Below are 19,839 nucleotides of genomic sequence, written 5' to 3'. Positions count from 1 at the left end.
AAAACTTCAGAGAGCTAGCCTACAGTTCCACAGCCTACAGAGAACATGAGGTTGACTCAAACCCAGCAGGTCCAACTCAAAGCGCTGTGCTTGGCTCCACTGTGCTCACAACCCTGCCCCCACTGCAAACATGAACAAGGCGATAGTAAGTTCCAAGCAAGAAACAAACGCTGGTGAGCAGCAGCTATGGCCGGCTCCACGGCTCCTCAGAAGAGCAAAGTTTACCTAGCCTTTAGTCCTTAATTAACCAAGACAATAAAAAGATGGACTGATTTGATAGCTTTGCAGAAAGCTGGGAATCTTTATGCCAGCAAAATAATGCCAGTGTAGCCAATTACATTATGTATAAAATGCATAAAAGGCTACAAATACACAATTTTGAATTTAACCACAATTTAGTTTGCTGAAAGTTCTATAACAAAAATTTCCATGAGCATTAGACATATCAAGCTTAAGAACAAAACAAATCCACACAATTACTTACAACATTCAAAAGAATTCATTAAAAGTTAGGCAACAAACAACCCTATAAATACAGCTTTGAGTCAGTTTAACTTTTTACATGCACTTTAAGCAAATGCCCCCTTGTTTGTTTTACCTGTACTGTTTTTAACTGCTGGGTCTGTAACACAGAGGGCTGAGTTGTAGTATTAATCAGTTGACTTCCTGGGGTCAGTGCTGAGACACCAATGACAGGTTTCACCTCTGGCCTCCCTCCAATGGTAACTACTTTAATTTGCTGCGGTGGTAACTTAGCATCTCCTGGCTGGGCCTGAGCTGTAACTTTCTGAGCCTGGGGTAGTTGGCTATGGGGTAGTGCTAAAACAATTGGAGAGCCAGACTTGCCCAAAGTTGTTAAAATTAACTTCTGTCCATCTGGTTTAAGGGTCTGATTGCCAAGTTTAAGATCAGATGTCTGTGATACTTTGTTTAAAATAATCTGATTGGCTGATATAGTCACAGGAGTCTGAGCACCAAGTTTTTGAAGGCCACTTGGAAATGCTGGTTTCACTGTGGTATTAGAATCTGCTTTAGTAACTGTGGTATTCACTGCAACTTGGTTAGTGTGGTTACTGTACACTGTGATTGGTTCCGTGGAAATGGGCGTGGCTGTTGAGTCACCAGTAGAATTTATGTTGACAATTTCTTCCAACTCTGTCTCCATAGGAATTGGGGATGACACAATTACAGCCTCAATACTATCCTCATCCACTAACGTTATAGCAGTGTCCATTATGTCCTCTGGAAGCAAACCATTCACCTCGGCCGGCACCACCTCCATGATTGCTCTGCTTCTAGAAAGATGCCCAGGTGCTGTAAGAAAAGCAAAAAACCCATTACCAGGTTTTGAAGCAGATTTTCAAAAATACGTTAAAAAATGTAACTGACAACATAAGCAGTCTTGACTCAGACAGACAATTTTAGAGGATATCCATGATGTCTGCCTCAACTATGCCCCTCTCACTAATCTCAGCTCTTAAGAATCAAGCTATGAAGACAGCTTTAAGTCCTCAATGACCTACTTACAAACAGCTCTACCCTGTTTATAAACACCCATTAAATGTTAAAGGAGTTTCTAGATGAATCTACCTCATGACCGGAGTTCAAATGGACTATATCGCCCAAGTCTAACCAATTATTTCATACTAAAAGAATTTTTCTTTGAAAAAAATTTTCAAATCCTCGCCCACTTAAAATGTAGATGGGGAACTATTCAAGAATATACAAATCTAGAGAGACGGCTCAGCAATTGAGAGCAATTGTTGCTCTTGCAAAGGACCGGAGTTCCATTTCTAGCACTCACATGGTGGTTCACAACATTCTGAACTCCAGTTCCTGGCAATCCAATGCCCTCTTCTGGCTTCCACAGTCACCAGGCATGTACACGGCACACATACATACATGCAGGCAAAACACATATAAAATAAAAGATAAATACAAAAAAGAATATACAGCCAGTTCCCACTGAGCAAAAAAATAAGTCCAGATTATGAACAATCAGTCGTGAAGCTTTTTGCTAAAATCATTTAGAACCTCCAATAAAGGAGTGAATGCCAGTATCAGCATGTATTAAAGACAACACAGCATGTCTTGGTAATGAAATAGCAGTAAACTGCTTGCTCAGAGGACTTTAGGAATCCTTTAGAGTCTAATCAGCAAGCCGTACTTTTTTTCTTCTGGAGACAGGCTCTCATACCTAGCACAGACTGTCCTTTAACAGTTCAGCCTCCTGGGTACCAGGATTGCAGGTAGCATCACCACGCCCACCTTATTTTCTTTAAAATATAGCAATCTTCCCAAAGTTAAGAGTAGCACATATAGCTGGTGTGGTGGTTCATGCCTGTAACCTCAGCCCTGGAGAAACTGAGGTAAAAGGACTGCAGCAAGTTCTAGGGCAGCCTGTGTTAGACAAAAAAAAAAAAAAGTAAACAGTAAATTGTACTTAGCAGTGATGGCAAACATTGCTGCTGGCAAAATAAGCCATCAATATTGAGAAATTACTGTTGCACGCATGGCATGATTTCCCTCCCCATGTCAGATGGACAGGTGTAACATTACCACCTCTACTTTGCAGATGAGAAATATAGAAAGATTAAATAACTGCCCAAGGCAATTAGTGAATGATAGAGACAGAATCTGAATTCTGGGTTGGATGGTTCCAAAGTTAGTCATTTTAATTGCAAAGTCATAAACATTTTACCACTGGTGTTTTAAAGTAGAGAATAAAATAGGCCTAATCCTTCAGGGTCAAGTCTCTGTCCTGAAAACCCACACTACACACCGCTGTCTTTCAGAATAGGCTTTGTATTTTTTGCTCATACTAGAACTTCTCGTACAGAGAATCCGATACAGATGCTCCTCAGCAAAGAGTGCTACCCCAGAAAAACTATCATGACTTTAAAACGTCTAAATCAAGCCAAACTCAGTGGCGTGCATCTATAATCCTAGCACTAGGAGAGCAGAGGCGAGTGGATCTCTGTGAGTTTGAGGCCAGCCTGGTCTGCAAAGAAAGTCCAGGACAGTCAGGGCTACCCAGAGAAAAACTGTCTTGAAAAAAAAAAAAAAAACAAAACAACAAGAATGTCTAAATCAAATACATGAACATCTACCAAACAACTAGACAGCAAAGCATCAGACCCTGTGGAGGGAACTCCAGGCTGCTGTGGCCACCCCTTAGGGGTGTTAGAATGAACTCCAGTTGTCTACAAGAACAACAGGGACTCTTAGCCTTACCCACTGCACCCTGTTTCCAGCCCCACCTTTGCCTAATCCTTCCACATGGGTTATACATCCTATCTTATGTACCAGATACTGACATTAAGGTTCATAATAGGCGGAGAGTATGGTGGCACACACCTGTGATACCAGCACTCGGGGAGGCTGTGAGTTTGAGGCCAGCCTGATCTACAAAGTGAGTCCAGGACAACCAGGGCAACACAGAGAAACCCTTTCTCAAAAAACCAAAAGAGAGAAAAGAAAAAGATTCTTTAACAACAAATTGAGCCTGAAAGATTGTTCAATTGTTTTTGTTTAGTTGGTTTTGGTTTGGTTTTTTGTTTTTTATTTTTGTTGTTGTTGTTTTCGAGTCAGGGTTTCTCTGTGCAGCCTTGGCTGTCCTGGACTTGCTTTGTAGACCAGGCTGGCCTCAGACTCACAGCAATGATGATCCTCATGCTTCCGCCTCCTGAGTGCTGGGATTAAAGGTGTGCACCACCAGCTGGCAGAAAAAGATTCTTAACAAAAGCAAAATTACAGTTATGAAGTAGCAATAAAAATAATCAAAAGTGTGGTGGTGCACACCTTTGATCTCAGCACTTGGGAGGCAGAAGCAAAGGCAGTACTACAGAGCAAGTTTCAGGATAGCCAAAGCTACACACAGAAACCCTATCTTGAAACACCAAAAAAAGAATAATAATTATTATTATTATTAATTATAAATATTTAATTTTATCATTATTATTATTTTATGGTTGTGGGTCACCATAACATGAGAAATTGTACTAAAGGGTCAAAGAATTTCTAAGGTTGAGAACCACTGTTGCAGAGAAGAAAAAAACAATTAGTTGAACTACAGTAAGTCAGGACCTTTTGTGCTATTTACCTGGGGCTATAAGAATTGTATAGAAGCCCTTCCTCACAGCAAGCATTTGAGATTTGGTCTTTACTGTTGCACTCATTACTAGTTCCCTTCTTCTGACTGTTACATAATATTCTCCTGCACAGATCTCCCACACTTTGTGTATCCGTCCACTAATAATGGGCATTTAAACATTCTCAGTTTGAAACTGTTACGAATAATGGTGCTATAAACATTAAGTTTAGGGTGTTATGGCTACATCTCTCCATTTCTTTTAAATAGTAAGAATAAGTACCTACATATAGAATTGCTAGGTTTTTGTTTTAAGATTTCTTTTTGTTTTTATGAGCGTTTTGCCTACAAATTTGCAATTGCACCATGTTGGGGGCAAAGGACAATGATGGATCCCCTTGGAACTGGAGTTGGAGATGTTATGAGCAATATATGGATGCTACGAACTGAACCAACACCCTAAAAGCAGCAAGTGGCTCTTAGCTTCTAGCCATCACTTCAGCCCCATGGAGGTGGGGATGGGAGGACTTGTTTCCTGAGATGTGAGAATGCAGTTCAGGTTAGCATCATCTGGTATGAAGCCATGGATGACCACGAACTTCTAATCCACCTGCCTGCCTCCATCTCCTGAATATCAGGATTACAGCACATGTCGCCATGCTGGTTTGTGTAGTCTGGGCATAAAACCAGGGCTTCATGAGTGCTAGGAAAGCATGCTAATTATTTATATTCCAAGCATATAGGTATATAAATAAATATATAGATACATATAAATCTATCTATCCATCTATATTGGTTTTTCAAGACAGGGTTTCTCTCTTTTAGCCCTGGCTGTCCTAGAACTCACTCTGTAGACCAGGCTAGCCTTGACCTCACAGAAATACAACTGCTTCTGTCTCCCGGGTGCTGGGATTAAAGGCATGCGCCACCACCAACCTAGCCCAAGCCTTTTTAAAAACAACAAAAACATCGAGTTGTTTTGTTTTTGAGAAAGGGTGAAGTTGAATTTTGAATCTTCCTGCCTCTACCGCCCAAGCACAGGAGTACAAGCATGTACAGCCATGTCTGGATGTGTGGATCTAGAGACTGAATGTAGGCTCCGTGTGCATGGGGTAAGCACTCTGTTGTCTGTGTTGCTTCTCACACCTGTCTATGACTCATCACTCATGAACATGGAATTTTATGTGTCCACTAACCTTCCACATGCTGGGATTAAGGTATGAGCTACCACATCAGACCAACCTCTATTGTTTACACAAGGTCCTGAGTCTGCTCTATCTTCTTTTTAAAAAAATAGTAGCAGATATTGAACATAGCAACTTGCACATGCTACACATGAGCTTTTTTTTTTTAATGAGTTACATCTCCAATCCCCTCTGCATGTTTTTCTAACGTGTTGTTTCCTCTTTCAAAAGGTGAAAATTCAGTAACTGAAGATCATCGTGTTATGTGATGTAAGTCAGTCAGAAAAACAAAGACATTTATTTGTTGGGAACCAGATTCTTGGGGAACCTGGTTGTCCCTGCTCCGTGCTTGCCTAGCATATACCTACCACTGACAGCAACAGTAATAATGCTGACCATCTGCATGTGAAACTGTGTGCTTGTGCATGCCTGTATATGTGTTTGTGTTTGCCTCTCAACAGCTAAGATATGCCTGTAATTTCAGCATTGGGGAGGTAAAGACAAAAGGTCAGGAATTCAAGGCCAGCCTTAAGAAGACTTTTTTGGAATGCTAGCTTTTAGAACTCCTACTGAGCTGAATGAGTCCTTTTACATGTTCAAGAAAATCATCAGTCACAATAATTTGTAACTGAAGGTAATTCCTAGGGTTTGCAGACTTTGGAAAAGTGGAGAAGTGAGTGTGGTACTGAACAGAAGCAGAGCCATAAACACTTAAATATTGAACACAGCTCCATGGCCATTCACAGTACAGTCTCACAAAAAACCAACGACACATGCTTCAGTGAAAATCCTAACCAGGCACAACAAAGAACTCCACCCACAGCCACAGTGTCCACACACAAGAGCCCCACCCACAGTCACAGTGTCCACACACAAGAGCCCCACCCACAGTCACAGTGTCCACACACAATAGCCCCACCCACAGTCAAACAGTCTCTTCATTTCTCCTACAAATTATGCCCATAACCTGAATGTTCGATCCATACTAAATGAGGTAATCTGTATCAACAGAACCATAAAATTTTGACTCATTCCTCACTAGGTGTTTATTCAAAAGAAATGGAAAGACAGTTAGCCATAATACCCTGAACTTAGTGTTTATAGCAGCATTATCCATAAGTTTCATTATCAGAAGTAAATGTCCATTATTAAGTGGACGGATACACAAAGTGTGGGAGATCTGTGCAGGAGAATATTATGTAACAGTCAGAAGAAGGGAACTAGTAATGAGTGCAACAGTAAAGACCAATCTCAAATGCTTGCTGTGAGGAAGGGCTTCTATACAATTCTTGTAAATAGCACAGGTAAATAGCACAGAAGGTCCCGACTTACTGTAATTCAACAGATTGTTTTTTCTTCTCTACAATGTGCAAAATGGGGCACAGACACATGGGTGGGCTTTGGTCTTTCTTAAGGACAGGGTACCTCATCCCAAGTTCCACTCACCTTTTCCCTTAAGGTCAAGACATCAGAAGCAAAGGTCAAGACAAAGATGGAGCTAGTGACTCCCCACTAATAAGCAAAGCTTGACATTTCTTCCAATCCTAAGAACTTACTCCTGTAGCCCAACCAACTCCTGTGATTCTCAGTTAAAACAAAGTTCCAAGTCCTCACCGTCATCCTCTGAAAGTCTCATTACACAAACTTGAGGGCTCGTTCACTCAGCAGCCATACTCAAACTACCTTTCAGCAAAGAGCATGGGGTTGAGTGTGTACACTAACTAAAGCATTATCTAGTAGGCTTTACTAAGCCTCTACTTATTATTTAACAGGTAAAACTCTCCCTGTGCAAGCTGTTCTCGTCCAACTTACAGATGACATCATCCACTACCCAAGAAAGTCTTTCACTACCTTTAATCTAGCCCACAAGGACTCCATCCTTCCTTGACCTTTCCAGAAGCCATGGCACAAACTGAGATGGGAGATTTTTTTTTTTTTTTCAAATAGGCTATTTGCAAGCAAAGAAACCCAGGAACCAGTTACTATCTCATCACCAGAAAACACAAAGTCCTGAGTCTGAGACTAAGCTTTTCATTTGTTTGCTTTAGTAGTAGAGAAAAAGCATAAGCCTCACGTGTAGGTAGGCCAGTTCCTCTAGCTCTCTCAAGTCCCACAGAAGACAAAGAGGTTGCCCAGGCTGACATCCCATATACAGGGAATTGGCATCCCAACCGGAGAACCTTTAAACAAACTCCTGTTTACAGAAAGTGATGATATTTTCTTACACTGGACACGATGTGCATGACAGGCAAATGCTCTATCTCTGGGCTACAGTCCTAGCTCTGTCTGATTATGGAAAGGGTTTGGCTAAATCACTCAGGCTAACCTGAAAGCTGGGATCCTTCTGCCTCGGCCACCCAATAGCTAAGATTACAGGTACACCATTGTGAAAAGATCTTAAGTCTTAAAACAAGAACTGTCACTAGGCAATGATGGCACACACCTTTAATCCCAAGAGGCAGAGACATACAGATCTCTGAATTTTACAGAGTAAAACTTACTCTGGTTTACAGAGTAAGTGCCAGAACAGGCAGGGCTACACAGAGAAGCCCTGTCTCGGAAACAAAGCAAAACAAAAAAAACCAAAACAAACAAAAACAAGAGCTGCCACTGTCTTCCTTGCAGCTCATACAGAAATGCAAAAGATACACAGAGCCATCTCCCAACAGCACATCTACCTCAGCAACATTTTATACTCCAAGTGTACACATCTTATACACTGTTCAATCTACCCCTAAGTACTCTGCTATTGTAAATGGTTTTCCCCTACTTTTCACGTGTTTGTCATTAATACAGAGAAATAAGTGATTTTATATGCTATCCATGTGCCCTGTATCCTAAGCCCACTTATTCACTGTCCGTAGCTTTTCAATGTAGACTACTTAAAATTCATCAATACTCAATGCAAGTATCAACTATAATTATCCCTTTCTAATCTGCACACCTTTATTTCCTTTGCCTTGCTATATTTGCTGTGACCTCACACAAACTGGTGACTTCAGAGTATGAAAACAGACTCCCATGCCTGCTTCCCAATGTCATTTGTTTATCTGTAGGTTTCTCCTACTCCCTTTATTGGGGGAGGGGGTGTACAAGTACCATGGTGCAAGTGTGGAGGTCAGAGGACAAAGTGAGAAATGGTTCTCTCCTTCCACCATGTGAATCACTAGGATTGAATGTAGGCCATCAGCCTTGGTCAAAAGCACCATCATCTGCTAAGCCATCTTGCCTATCCTTTAAAAAACAAAAACAAAAAACTTGGCCTAGAGAAATGGCACTGGCTGCTCTTGCAGAGGACAGAGCTGGATTCCCAGACCCTACAATCATCCATCTGTAACTCCAGGCCTCAGACAGCTGATACCCTCTTCTGGATTCTGAGGGTATTGCATATATGTGGTACAGAGACATACACACACGTAAAACATCCATACATTTGAAGTAAAAATTAATACATCTATAAAACAATTAAATGAAGACAAGAATGGTGGCTCGTGAGTATAATCCAAGGATTTAGGACTGTGAGTTCAGGGCTAACCTGGGTGGTGGTTTAAATGAGTAATAGCCCCTCCGCTCAGGTATGAACATTGGATCCCCAGCTGTTAGGCAGCCCTGCTGAAGGAAGTACATCACATCGCTGGGAGAGGACAGTTAAGGTTAATAACCTCATCCTTCTGCTTGTTCTCTGTACTTCCTGTATGTGGAAGGAACTGTGTTTATCCAGCTTCCTGCTACTATGCCTGCTCCCTGCCATAATGGACTCTTGCTCTGGAACCTTAAGCCAAAATAAACTTTCTTCTTTAAGTTGTCTTTTGGTCTTGGTACTTTATCACAGCAAGAGAAAAGTACCTACTACGCACAGGTACATACCACAGCAAGAGAAAAGTACCTACTACGCCTGTGTACATACCACAGCAACAGAAAAGTACCTACTACACCTGTGTACATATCAAAACCCACACTCAAAAGAGGGTGAAGATGGGAATACAACCTGTCAGCAGAACACTGACTTAGGATGTATAAAGCACAACATTCAGTCTCTTTCTCTCTCTCTCTCTCTCTCTCTCTCTCTCTCTCTCTCACACACACACACACACACACACACACGTTTAATTGTTGTGTGCTTTTTTTCTACAACTACCAAGAAAATTAGATGGTTTTCTACCTTAATCTGCAAGTTAAACTGATTTTTATTACCAATCCAATTCTACATTCTCAAAGACTATCCATCATATAGTGTAGTTGTGTTAGCTGCTGAATTCTATTCTGTAAACTTTCTGCTAAGCATTCTTGTGTAAATTCATGAAAGGTATCGGTCTGTAGTGTTTTTTCTTGTGGCATCTTCCTGGGACTAAGGCTAGCCTGATGAAATGAGGTGAGCACATTCTCTGCTCAGGAAACACATGCACAGAGTTGTCCATTTCCTTCTTACATGTTTCTTAGAATTCATCAGTGGAGACACATGGCTCTAGGAAGCTTTCTTTTGTTCTTGTTCTAGAGACAAGGTCTTATATGCACTTTCGTGCACACTGGCCTCCAGTGACCCTGGTTCAGCCTCTCAAGCTTTTACAGAAAGGAACCACTGCTCCTGGCTTAAGTTTTTGTTAAACTTATAAATTTAATATCTTTGATAAACTCTTTATGAGTAAGCTTTGATACTTGATAGTTTGTATCTCTAAAGGAACTTGTCTATTTCCTCCTGCCAAATATACCAGCACTGTATAATTTTATTTAAGTGTGTGTGTGTATATATATATATATATATATACATATACATATATATATAAAATTAAAGTTATATATAATATTCATTCCTTTAAAAATCTGTAGGCTCTGTAGAAATGTCCTCTCTTCATTTTTCCCACTGGTATTTTGTTTTCTATCTCATTTTTCGAAATTACTCTGGCTGGAGATTTCAACTGTCATTTTTACACAGTCCAAAGCTATCTTTACATCCTTCTGCATTCTTTAGGTGTAATCTTAACTCCTTGTTCCAGAATCTTAAAATGGCAACAAGGGTTCAGTAGACCCAGCCTAGAGGCCCAGGGTGTTATTTCTACTCACTCTCACCCTAAGGATATTTTTGTTATTGTTTAATTACATTTCCCCATGGTTGGGAGAAATGTATGAGTAATTTTATGCCTGCAAAACTTATGTTTACTATCTGTCCTACAGAGAAACAATTTTTCAAGATGTGGTTCAGATCACTTCCACAGCTTTGTTTTTTTTTTTTCCCCAAAGTGACATGAAAACACTCAAAAACAAAGGAACAGTGCAGCCCAGACATGCTGAAGATCACACTGGCTCCCAGAGCTACAGCTCTCAAGGGCATGCATGATGGCTGACTTTCAAGCTTCTAAACCTACAACAAGCCATTGAAACATAAAAAACAAACTAACAAGAAAAAGAATACCAATGCAATTTAAATGCCTTCCATTAAGGTCATTTTTTACTATTATTTAGTCACTTTAAAACGTTGTCTAATAGCCCCTGTGATTCCATCTTTGAAAGATAATAGATAGCATTTAACACCTAAACACTTGGAGATTTTCTATGCATTTTATATCAATTTCTAGTTTAATTGTCAAAAAAAACCAGAAACTCTTACATTTCCGTAATTTGAAATAAGAGATTTGAGAATCGGTTATTCAGCATATTGATGAATGGTTCACTTTGTTCACTTGAACACGTTACAGAGGGTAGTATTCTACAATGTACGTCAAATTGGTTTTTAGTATTATTTGCCTAGCCCATATCCTTACTCGTGTTTATGTCAGGTGTGTGGTACAGTTACTCCTGTAACCCCAGGAATCGAGACTACTGAGTGTCAGGTAAGCCTGGGCTGCACAGCAAAGGTAAAAAGCAACGCAACTTACTGAATAAGAAAAGCAAAAGGCCAAGTGTTCTATTGTCTTAACAACCACTGAGAGGGTGTTCAGTTCCTAAATAAGACAGTGGCTTCGACCACTGTGTCTTCTGTGCATTCTGCCTCTGATCTTTTAAAGAAAGCTCTGCTATCAGAAAACTGAAGTCCACATTCATCCTGTTAAGAAGAGACCTGGAACAGCACAGCATGGAAGTGAATGCTGGAAATCCCAATACTTGGGAGGCAGGAGGATTTTTATTTTAAGGCAATTCCAAAGCTGAGTCACATAGCAAGACCACTTCATAGTGGGATACACAGAGGGGGAAGAAAGGAACGAAGGAAGAGAAGGAGAGGGGAGGACAGAAGGGAACAGAAGGAGAACACCCACGGCTCAATACTAAGTTACAAGAGTGGAAGCATATTTGTGTCTTTTTGAACTGGGAGTTCAAACTTCTAGTAAGAAACAGTCTAGTTAGGTGTGGCCAGTCGGTGAGTAATATGAGACCGTGCAAAGTTCCAGAGACAGGACACCTCGGAAGCCATTCTGCATTCTGCAGAGCACCTAATCCCCTTATATGCTTCCATTAGGGTCACATGCAGGGCATACTAACCTTCACTAAAATAAATTCTCCAAACAAGCGTGTGTGTATGGCAAGAAAAGGGTTTGGCCCTTTAGTTACATGATTCATCACCCTAATTTTATCCCTTTGGAATGGAAGCTATGTGCTAGCATATGTGTCTTCATCAGTGTTAAAGTCTATTCTAAGGAACACGATCTTCACAGACCAAGGATGCTAAGGCCTGTTTACTTCACCTGCATAGGAGTTACCACCACTCAGTGTATGGAGGGGAAGAACCCAGAACATGAAATGGAATTCCCCCAACCTCCAGGAGCTTCAGCTCATAGCATTCTAAGCATCTACAGACAAAAAAGTGCACTCCTGGAAGTCAATCAGCTTTTTACTTCCTCCCAGTTGAAAGTAGCTTAATGGTTTAAGTCCAATCTGAGTTCTTAAATTCAGAAAGTCTAATGACTTATAAATCCGTCTCATTGACACTAAAAGCGCTCTGTTAAATACAACCTCATCACCACTAGGCTCTACATCCAACCTCTCATTCTTGTCATTGCACATACTGTCATTAGAACGTTTTGTCTATTTGTTTGTACCTTGATCACACCCCACCCCTTTTCTTTGGAGTGTAAGATACAGGCGAAGGAGACTTGTGTACCTTCCTCACCATCAAACCCTCTCATCCTAGGGCCTACAAGAGCTGGCAAACAATAGCATCTCCGTATTTGAAAAACGAACAAGGTAACCATAAAGAAAGGGCAGCCTTTAAAAAAAAACTCTACCATTATATATGCCAGGTTTTGCAAATAAATACCTATGTACGGTGTATTTGTATAGTGCTCTGGGACTTTACAGTGCTTTTAACAAGAAATCCACACCACCACAGATATGCTAGCAAGCTGACAAGCTATCTTCAAGTAAGCTTTTCAACAATATCCTCTGAAAATACTTTCTATCTAAAACTCTACAAGGTCTGAATTTTTAACTAGCTTACAGTTCTATAAGTACTTCAACAAACAGGTACTTATTGCTTTCTGACTTTGAGCACGTTTGAGAAATTAAGCCCTGAAGAAGTTTTTACAAATCAAGAAACAAAGAGGTAAAATCATCTCAGGCATCTTACTGGACAGACAGTTAAAAGGCTGTTGCAAACCTGAGGGTGGTGCACACCTGTAATCCCAGCACTTGGGAGGCAGAGGCAGGTGGCTCTCTGTGAGCTTGAGGCCAGTCTGGTTTACAGAGTGAGAGTTCTAGCCAGAGCTACCAGGAGAAAAGATGCCTTGAAAAAAACAAGAAAAAAAAAAAAAAAAAAAAAAGAAAGAAAAGGGAAGGGGGGGGGGGGGGGGGGGGTTGTTACAGTAGAAAGTCCACAACAGATATAAACAGATTTTATTTAGTACAGAGACAATGAAAAAGAAGTAAATTGTATCTAAAATTTTAAAATAATATGGATGGAAGTAAAAGGCTACATTTTTACATTTTAAAGAATTTATTACAGTGTTACTGTAGAAGAAGCACACTCAGAAAGCTGGGCAGGAGTATCATGAGCTCAAGGCCAGCAAGGATTATGTAGAAGACCTATCTTAAACAACAAACTATGGTAGTAAGACCCATTTCCCAATCTTGGCTCTACCAGCTACTTATCATGTAATCAATCTCAGGCTCATTTAGAAGGCCACTAAGAAGACATGGGTGCACTCACCACCACGATTCTTTCCTGTTTCTCTAAACCACTTCTCCCTTTAAGTTCTGTTTTTATGCATTTAATATTCCATCAAAGCTTGGCTCCACTTCCAGACTGCTGAAACAGTGTGACAGCCAGCTTTATCTATGCCCCTGATGCCCTGCTTTACACACCTTAATGGGCTGTTCCCCTTCTGGAAGTCTTGTGCAGGTAAACAGAGATGCTCTGAGTCATGATTGCAATCAATGGTCATGGTATGTCCAGAAGACAGCATGAAACAAGGATTCTTAATGCATGAAATTTGAGAAATGATCCCCAAATACTGGATGATTTGATAAGCTACTTCCGGTTCCTACCACCTAAGTTCCCTGGAATGACAGACTGTAACTTGGAACTGTGAATTAATAGTTTCTTCAGTTCAAGTATCATATCATAGAAACAAGGTTAACAAAACCTAGACATATGCTAACCCAAGCCTCTTGGATTCCTACATTAATATCCTTACTGATGCCCAGAAAGGTCATCAATGTATGTCCTAAATAAAAAGGAAAATAACACTGGTCAATATTCTTCCTCAAATGTCATTATCATTTTTATTTTAGACAAGGTCTCATTATGTAGCCCATGGCTGGCCTAGAACTTACTATTTTTTTCCTTTGGAGTTATGTCAACAATTAAAAGATCTTATTTTCTTGTAATTAATTTACTGTTTTGTGTGGGGAGGTCTTTCAGCCTGGGGCTGGAGATGGCTCAGCTGGTGAAGCGCTTACTGCGATGCCAGGTGACCTGACTGTGTGCTGTGGGTTCACATGGTGGGGGAAGTTGTCCTCTCACCTCCACATGTGGTCCTTGGCATGTGAGCCCACACACCAAACAGTAAGTTAATTAAAATACAATGAGCTCTTCGACATATCTCCACAGAAATATTAATGTGTCATGACAAGCAGTTCATGCATGAACTACCCCATCCCTTCACAATCAACAGCACTGAACCTCCACAGCTCGGTGCGCACCATGGTATCTCACTTGTCTCCTCTCATCTCCAGCACATCTTACAGAAACATTCCTGGATTATCTCCCCAGGTACATTACTGAAGCTGCCATTCCACTCAAAAGTTATACACAACTCAAAGCCACGTGCCGTAAGGCTGCTTTTAGGCTAGGATTTCAATTTTACCTGCAGTGATACTTAAACTGAAAGTCCTCTGGGGCAATGATACTTCTTTTACCCATCTCCCTTGCACAGTATAGGACTCATGATCCCCAGTAGAGGCTGACTATTCCTTATCCAAAATGCCTGGAACCAGGAGTGTTTCAGATTCTCAAGTGTCACATTGGGAAATATATGTATAGCTTTTCCTTCTAATTAATTAAAACCTATGTCAAAATCCAAAATACTCTAAAAGCTAAAAGTTTTTGAGTGACCATTTTGGATAAGATTAGGGATGTCCAACTCTAATGGGGGTGTGACGTCAGTCCCTGTAATCAGCAATGGGGAGATTGAGGCAAGAAGAGTCTCCAATTACACACTGGCTTAAGTTATAGTGAACCCTGTCTCAAAAAAACGCAACCAACCAAAACAAGCAAAACCGTCCAAACTGCTCCTCTCCAAACAAAAGAGACGCCTCACTCCCTCCACAAGCAAATTCTTCCTTCAGTCATTCTAATACACTTAAATTATTAATAGGCAACTATCCTTACTAAAATGATCTAAAAACTGAGCTTTAATCCCTAAAGCATGTTGAGATTGGGAGAAACAGTTTTCCCAGAGAAGAGCATACAAACCAGGAAGCTAATAATCCACACATACAAATAACTGTAATTACACAGACTGAGCAAGTTGTACTTATGTGTTTAGGAATACATACATACACACACACACACACACACACACACACACACCCCTATGTAACAACAATTAATAAAAAAGAAGGCCATAAACTTAAAAAAAAAAAGAAAAGAAAAAGAACAAAGGAGTATACAGGAGGTTTTGGAGGAAAGAGAAGGGGGAAATGATATAATCATATTATAATTTTAAAAAGGAAATTATTTTCTAAAGGTAATCACAACTGGGTGTAGTGATATGCTTTTAATCCCAGCATTCAGAAGCATGTAGTTTAAAAGGTAATCACAAAGCAAGCATGGTGGCTCATACCTGTAATCCCAGCACTTGGGAGGCATAAGGACCATTTTGAGTTAGAAGTTAGTCTGTGCCACTATGAATTTCAGGCCATCCTAGGCTACAAAAAAAAAAAAAAAAAAAAAGACTATCTAAAAAAGGGAGGGCAGGATAATCACTAAGAATCAAACAAAAAGGCAACAGAGCTGGAAGTTAAAGTTAACCTGATCAGGGCTCAGCAGTTAAGGGCAGAAGCTGTTCTTCCAAAGAACCCAACACTCACACCGCAGTGGCTCACAACTGTCTGCATCCCCAGCTCCAGAGTACCCAATGCCTGTGAGTGGTGCATAGACATACATGCAGGCTATATATGCTAGCCTGGGCTACATAGCAAGACCCCATTGCAAAAAAAAAAAAAAAAACAAAAAAACCAATCACAAAGCATTTAGGTTTTAAAATTTTCTTACTCTTACTACTAAGTGAGCATAATAAAAAACAAATTCCTACTGAGTAATGCAAGAACAAATATATGTGTGTGTGTGTGTGTGTATATATATATATATATAATTGTAATGCTTTTATCTTTAAAAAAAAAAAAGTCATTTTTGTATGTGAGTATATGTCACACATATGCGGGTTCTCAAAGAGGCCAGAAGAGGGCATCAGATTCCCTGAAGCTGGAGATAAAAGCAGGTGTGAAGCCATCTGACATGGATGCTGGAAACTCCAGAAAGGCCTGAAACACTCTTAGTAGATAAGATATCTCTTCAGCCACAAATTTAACGTTTTTTACATTTGTTACATGTTGGGAGCACACTCGCCATGAGGAAGTCAGAGAACACCCTGTGAGAGCTGGTATTCTCTCAACATGTGCATTCCAGGCCAGTGCTTTACCTGCTGTAAAGTGCAGGCCAGGAGCATGGCCAGTGCTTTACCTGCTGAGCCATCTGGCTGGCCCCTCAAATTACATTTTTGATGAGCAACAATAATTAAATCTTCTAAGTACCTCTCAGGTATTAACTGTAAAATAGTCTCATCCTTACAGTGAGTGAAAGCCAAAGTTCAAACTATATACACATTCAAAATATTTGCCCTGTATATCACAATATACCATATGGTAATGCATGAAATACTATCCTATCTTGTAGACAACTTGAGTAAGAAAACTGATTGCCACTCAGAAATGTTACTACTAGGCATTTCTTAAATATTAACCTTTTTTTACTCTCATTATTCAAGGTCACTTACACAACCTTCTACCACTTACTTCGAAGAAAAAAGGAGGGCCCCAAACCAGTGTGTAAAGTTTTACATAACATGTAAGCCTTTTGGTATCACTGCTGTTGTTTGCAAGGAGACGGCCTAGGAGCCTGCAGCACAGGATGGCCCATCAGATGACAAAAGCAGGCTGGGGCCATTATAAGGTCAATCGAGCCTTATAATCAAATTAACAGTGCTCTAGTTACCTGAGCAAAGAAGCAACATTTGTAATATAACAGGTTCCAATTACCTTTATCAGCTTAACGTGCTCAATGTTTGCATCAAACCTTCGTATCTGTGACAGTAAAGGCAAACTCATAAGCAGAACAACACTACCAAACAGAATTTCACTTGTAGTAGACAACAGCCTATCATAAAAATCTTCCATAACTTCATTCTATGAATTCATGAAATTAAATGGGGACAGAGAAGAAATTCCATTTTAAAATGAGCAGAAAATACGACAGTATCAACTGTTATTTGCCAAGTGGCAGGGTCAAAGGTGCCACCCCAAAGATGACAAAGCCATATAAAATTTTGATTGCTACAAAACTGGTCCATATGTTCAAAAATTGGTGAGGACCCACACCCCAACAAGTTATGGACTATGTCCGTCAGCAACATTAAATGTGGAAGAAAATGCCAATGCTGTGCCTCAGTAAAGAAACACACTAAGTGTTTAGGGTGTCCCTGAACTGCTGGACACCATCAGCCAACCCCCACTGAGTGGGTGTTTTAAGTATTCTCTCAGGAAATCGTGATAAGTACTAGCGGGTCCTCTAGGCCTCAGCAGCAGCCTTAGGTAGAACCAAACTCAGTGCTCTTGATACCCCCCCTCCAAAAAAAAAAATGTTGATGTCATTATGAGGCTACCGATTCTTTGCACTCCGGACAAGTCATTCTTGATCCGCAAAGCATTTCCTCCCCCAGCTCCCAAATAAAGAGCTCTGCAGACACAGAGCCTCCGGGTACCTCCCCCCCTTCTCCTCTACCTCCAGAGGCTGCCGCTTTCTCCACCCTCCGGCTCCGAGGAGCGGGCTCAGGAAGGTCCCGGGCAATTTCGAGCCCGGGGAAGTGCCTGTTTCGCCTGTGCACGGTAGCTCTGTCCAGCTGCTTCCTTTCCCAGTTTGCCCGAAATGGAGCGCTGTGGGGTACCCGGGGACCCTGGCGGGAGCCGGGGTGGCGATGTCGCCGCCGCCGCCGCCGCCTCTGGTATGTCAGGGGCCGGGATTGTATTTCGAAAGATCCGCCATTTTCACCTCGTCATCACCATCACAGCTCAGCAGCTTCCCCCGACAGCCGAGCCCCGGCCGCCGCCGCCGCCGCCGCCAGTCACCTCCCCCTTCCTCCTGCTCCCGCCCCGGCCCGCCCTCCCAAGCGGCGCACACCCACATATCCGGGGAAACCTCCCGCCCGCCCCGCCAACCTTCAAACGCACACCCGAGGTTCCAGCGCTCGCCGGCGGGCTGGGTCACACCTATCACCCCAGGACCAGACCCCACGGCTGCCGGGGACCCCGGAGGAACGCCAAGGGGAGTCGTGATACCTGGGGGATTCCAAGTCCGGGATATTGGTTAGGAGGGCAAGCCAAGCGGAATCTGACACAAGAACCGTAAACACCCCAAACTCATTCTTCTCCAGAACACTTGAGAGAGATGGTAGACCACGTTTCATAAACATTTCAAAGTCACTGGAGGCCTTGAACGTCACTCTCCAACTTTGGCATTCTACTCCACCCACAGAACGACTTTGACAGGATGACTACTTCCATATGCACGCCTGTCTCCTCGGACACCCCATAAATAACAGGCGCTGAACCTGCAGACAACAACAAGGGTTGTTGTTTTCTTAATTTTTAAGAATAAAGTTCTGAACTGTTTTCCTCTCCACTTGACTTTGGCCATTTCTGCCTATAAACACCATTACGTCAATTTGTCGTTGGTTTAAGACGTACCAAGTGCTACTAAATTGAAAGTGAATTGATTCAACCGTGGAAACATTCATGAATGATCAACTGCTAACATATAGAAAACAGAGCTCTTCGATAGAATCCCTTGCCAAATGGTTTTAGGATCTAACTTTCCAAATTAAAAACCTGATACACCTATTCAATGCAGTGAAAATAAACAGCTTGCTTTAGAACAAGATTCCAGAACTACCTATCCGCCCCTCCCAGTTCCTGACATCATTTAGTTTAATCAGTAGCCAAAGGAAGATATAAGTCATTTTTAATCATCTCAGGAATAAGAACATGTAAGCTGTAAGGCTTCTTAATGGGTCCAGCATTCCCCCAAAATTAGCTCTTTGACCTCAGAAAGCCTTAATAATTGCCAGCTCAAAAGCTTTATTCTGTATCATTCAGCTACAGCATAAGCTCCAAAAGACCTATTTGAAATGAGCAAACTGAACCTCGGGGTTGTGAACAGAGCTATTCTACCGTCTTAAGTTGACCTAAGAATAAGAAAGACGCAGAGGCCACCTCATTACCCTACCTTGTTTGAATGACAACTCCATATATAAAAGTCTGCAGGCTCGGGCTTAATCAAGAGCTCTGTCCCTCCCACTCCCGGCGCGTCTTTCCGTACAGCCCGCTAGAGGCTGGGCGTGTAAGGAGCTCCCCGTTTCATCTTTCAACTTTATTCCCCCACCAACAGCCGGGTCCACCGGCCCCCGGATGGTTGTTTACCGTTGCTTGGCCAGGCTGAGTCCCAGCCCGCTCCCTTCCCCCGTGCACCGCGGGGACATTATGACATTTGGCTGGTGGGCTTCGCGAGGGAAACGGACACACACCCAGAGGAGTCCATACAAAGGGGCGTAGGAAGAACGCGGCGGCGGGCAGCAGCGAAAGGAGGCGCCGGTACCAAATGACACAGCAGCAAAACCGGTTCCCAGGAGCCCGGGGCCGGCGGCCGCTTCCCGGGCCGCGCCGAGAGCCTGTCAACAGCCACCGGGCCCTTCCTCCCGAGCGCGGGGCGGGCGGCGCCGGCCCCGCCGACTGACAGCCGCGCTCTCGGGCGCCAGCGGCTCGCGGCCGCGCCCCGACGACCCTCCGCCCGCCGCGGCCCAC

The 19,839-nt window shown here is 42.0% G+C and overlaps 1 protein-coding gene across 4 annotated transcripts in view; it reads right to left on the bottom strand.

Moving 5' to 3' along the window:
- The window catches only part of Lin54 (lin-54 DREAM MuvB core complex component), a 65,052-nt gene that overhangs the window by 44,735 nt on the left and 478 nt on the right, over positions 1-19,839 (bottom strand). Inside the window, exons 1-2 of one of the 4 annotated variants that reach the window (XM_055594618.1) lie at positions 18,032-18,096; positions 599-1,314 (exon numbers count right to left, since the gene is read on the bottom strand). In XM_055594618.1, coding sequence (XP_055450593.1) covers positions 599-1,282 — 684 coding nt within the window. In that variant the 5' untranslated portion in view covers positions 1,283-1,314; positions 18,032-18,096. The other 3 variants (XM_055594619.1, XM_055594617.1, XM_055594621.1) reach the window with 3 other exon arrangements.

This window comes from Psammomys obesus, unplaced genomic scaffold (genome assembly GCF_907164565.1).
Source record: "Psammomys obesus unplaced genomic scaffold, mPsaObe1.curated_primary_1811, whole genome shotgun sequence".
Lineage (NCBI taxonomy): Eukaryota > Metazoa > Chordata > Mammalia > Rodentia > Muridae > Psammomys > Psammomys obesus.
The sequence above is the reverse complement of the archived record's forward strand: the minus strand, read 5'-3'. Positions and strand labels throughout refer to the sequence as shown.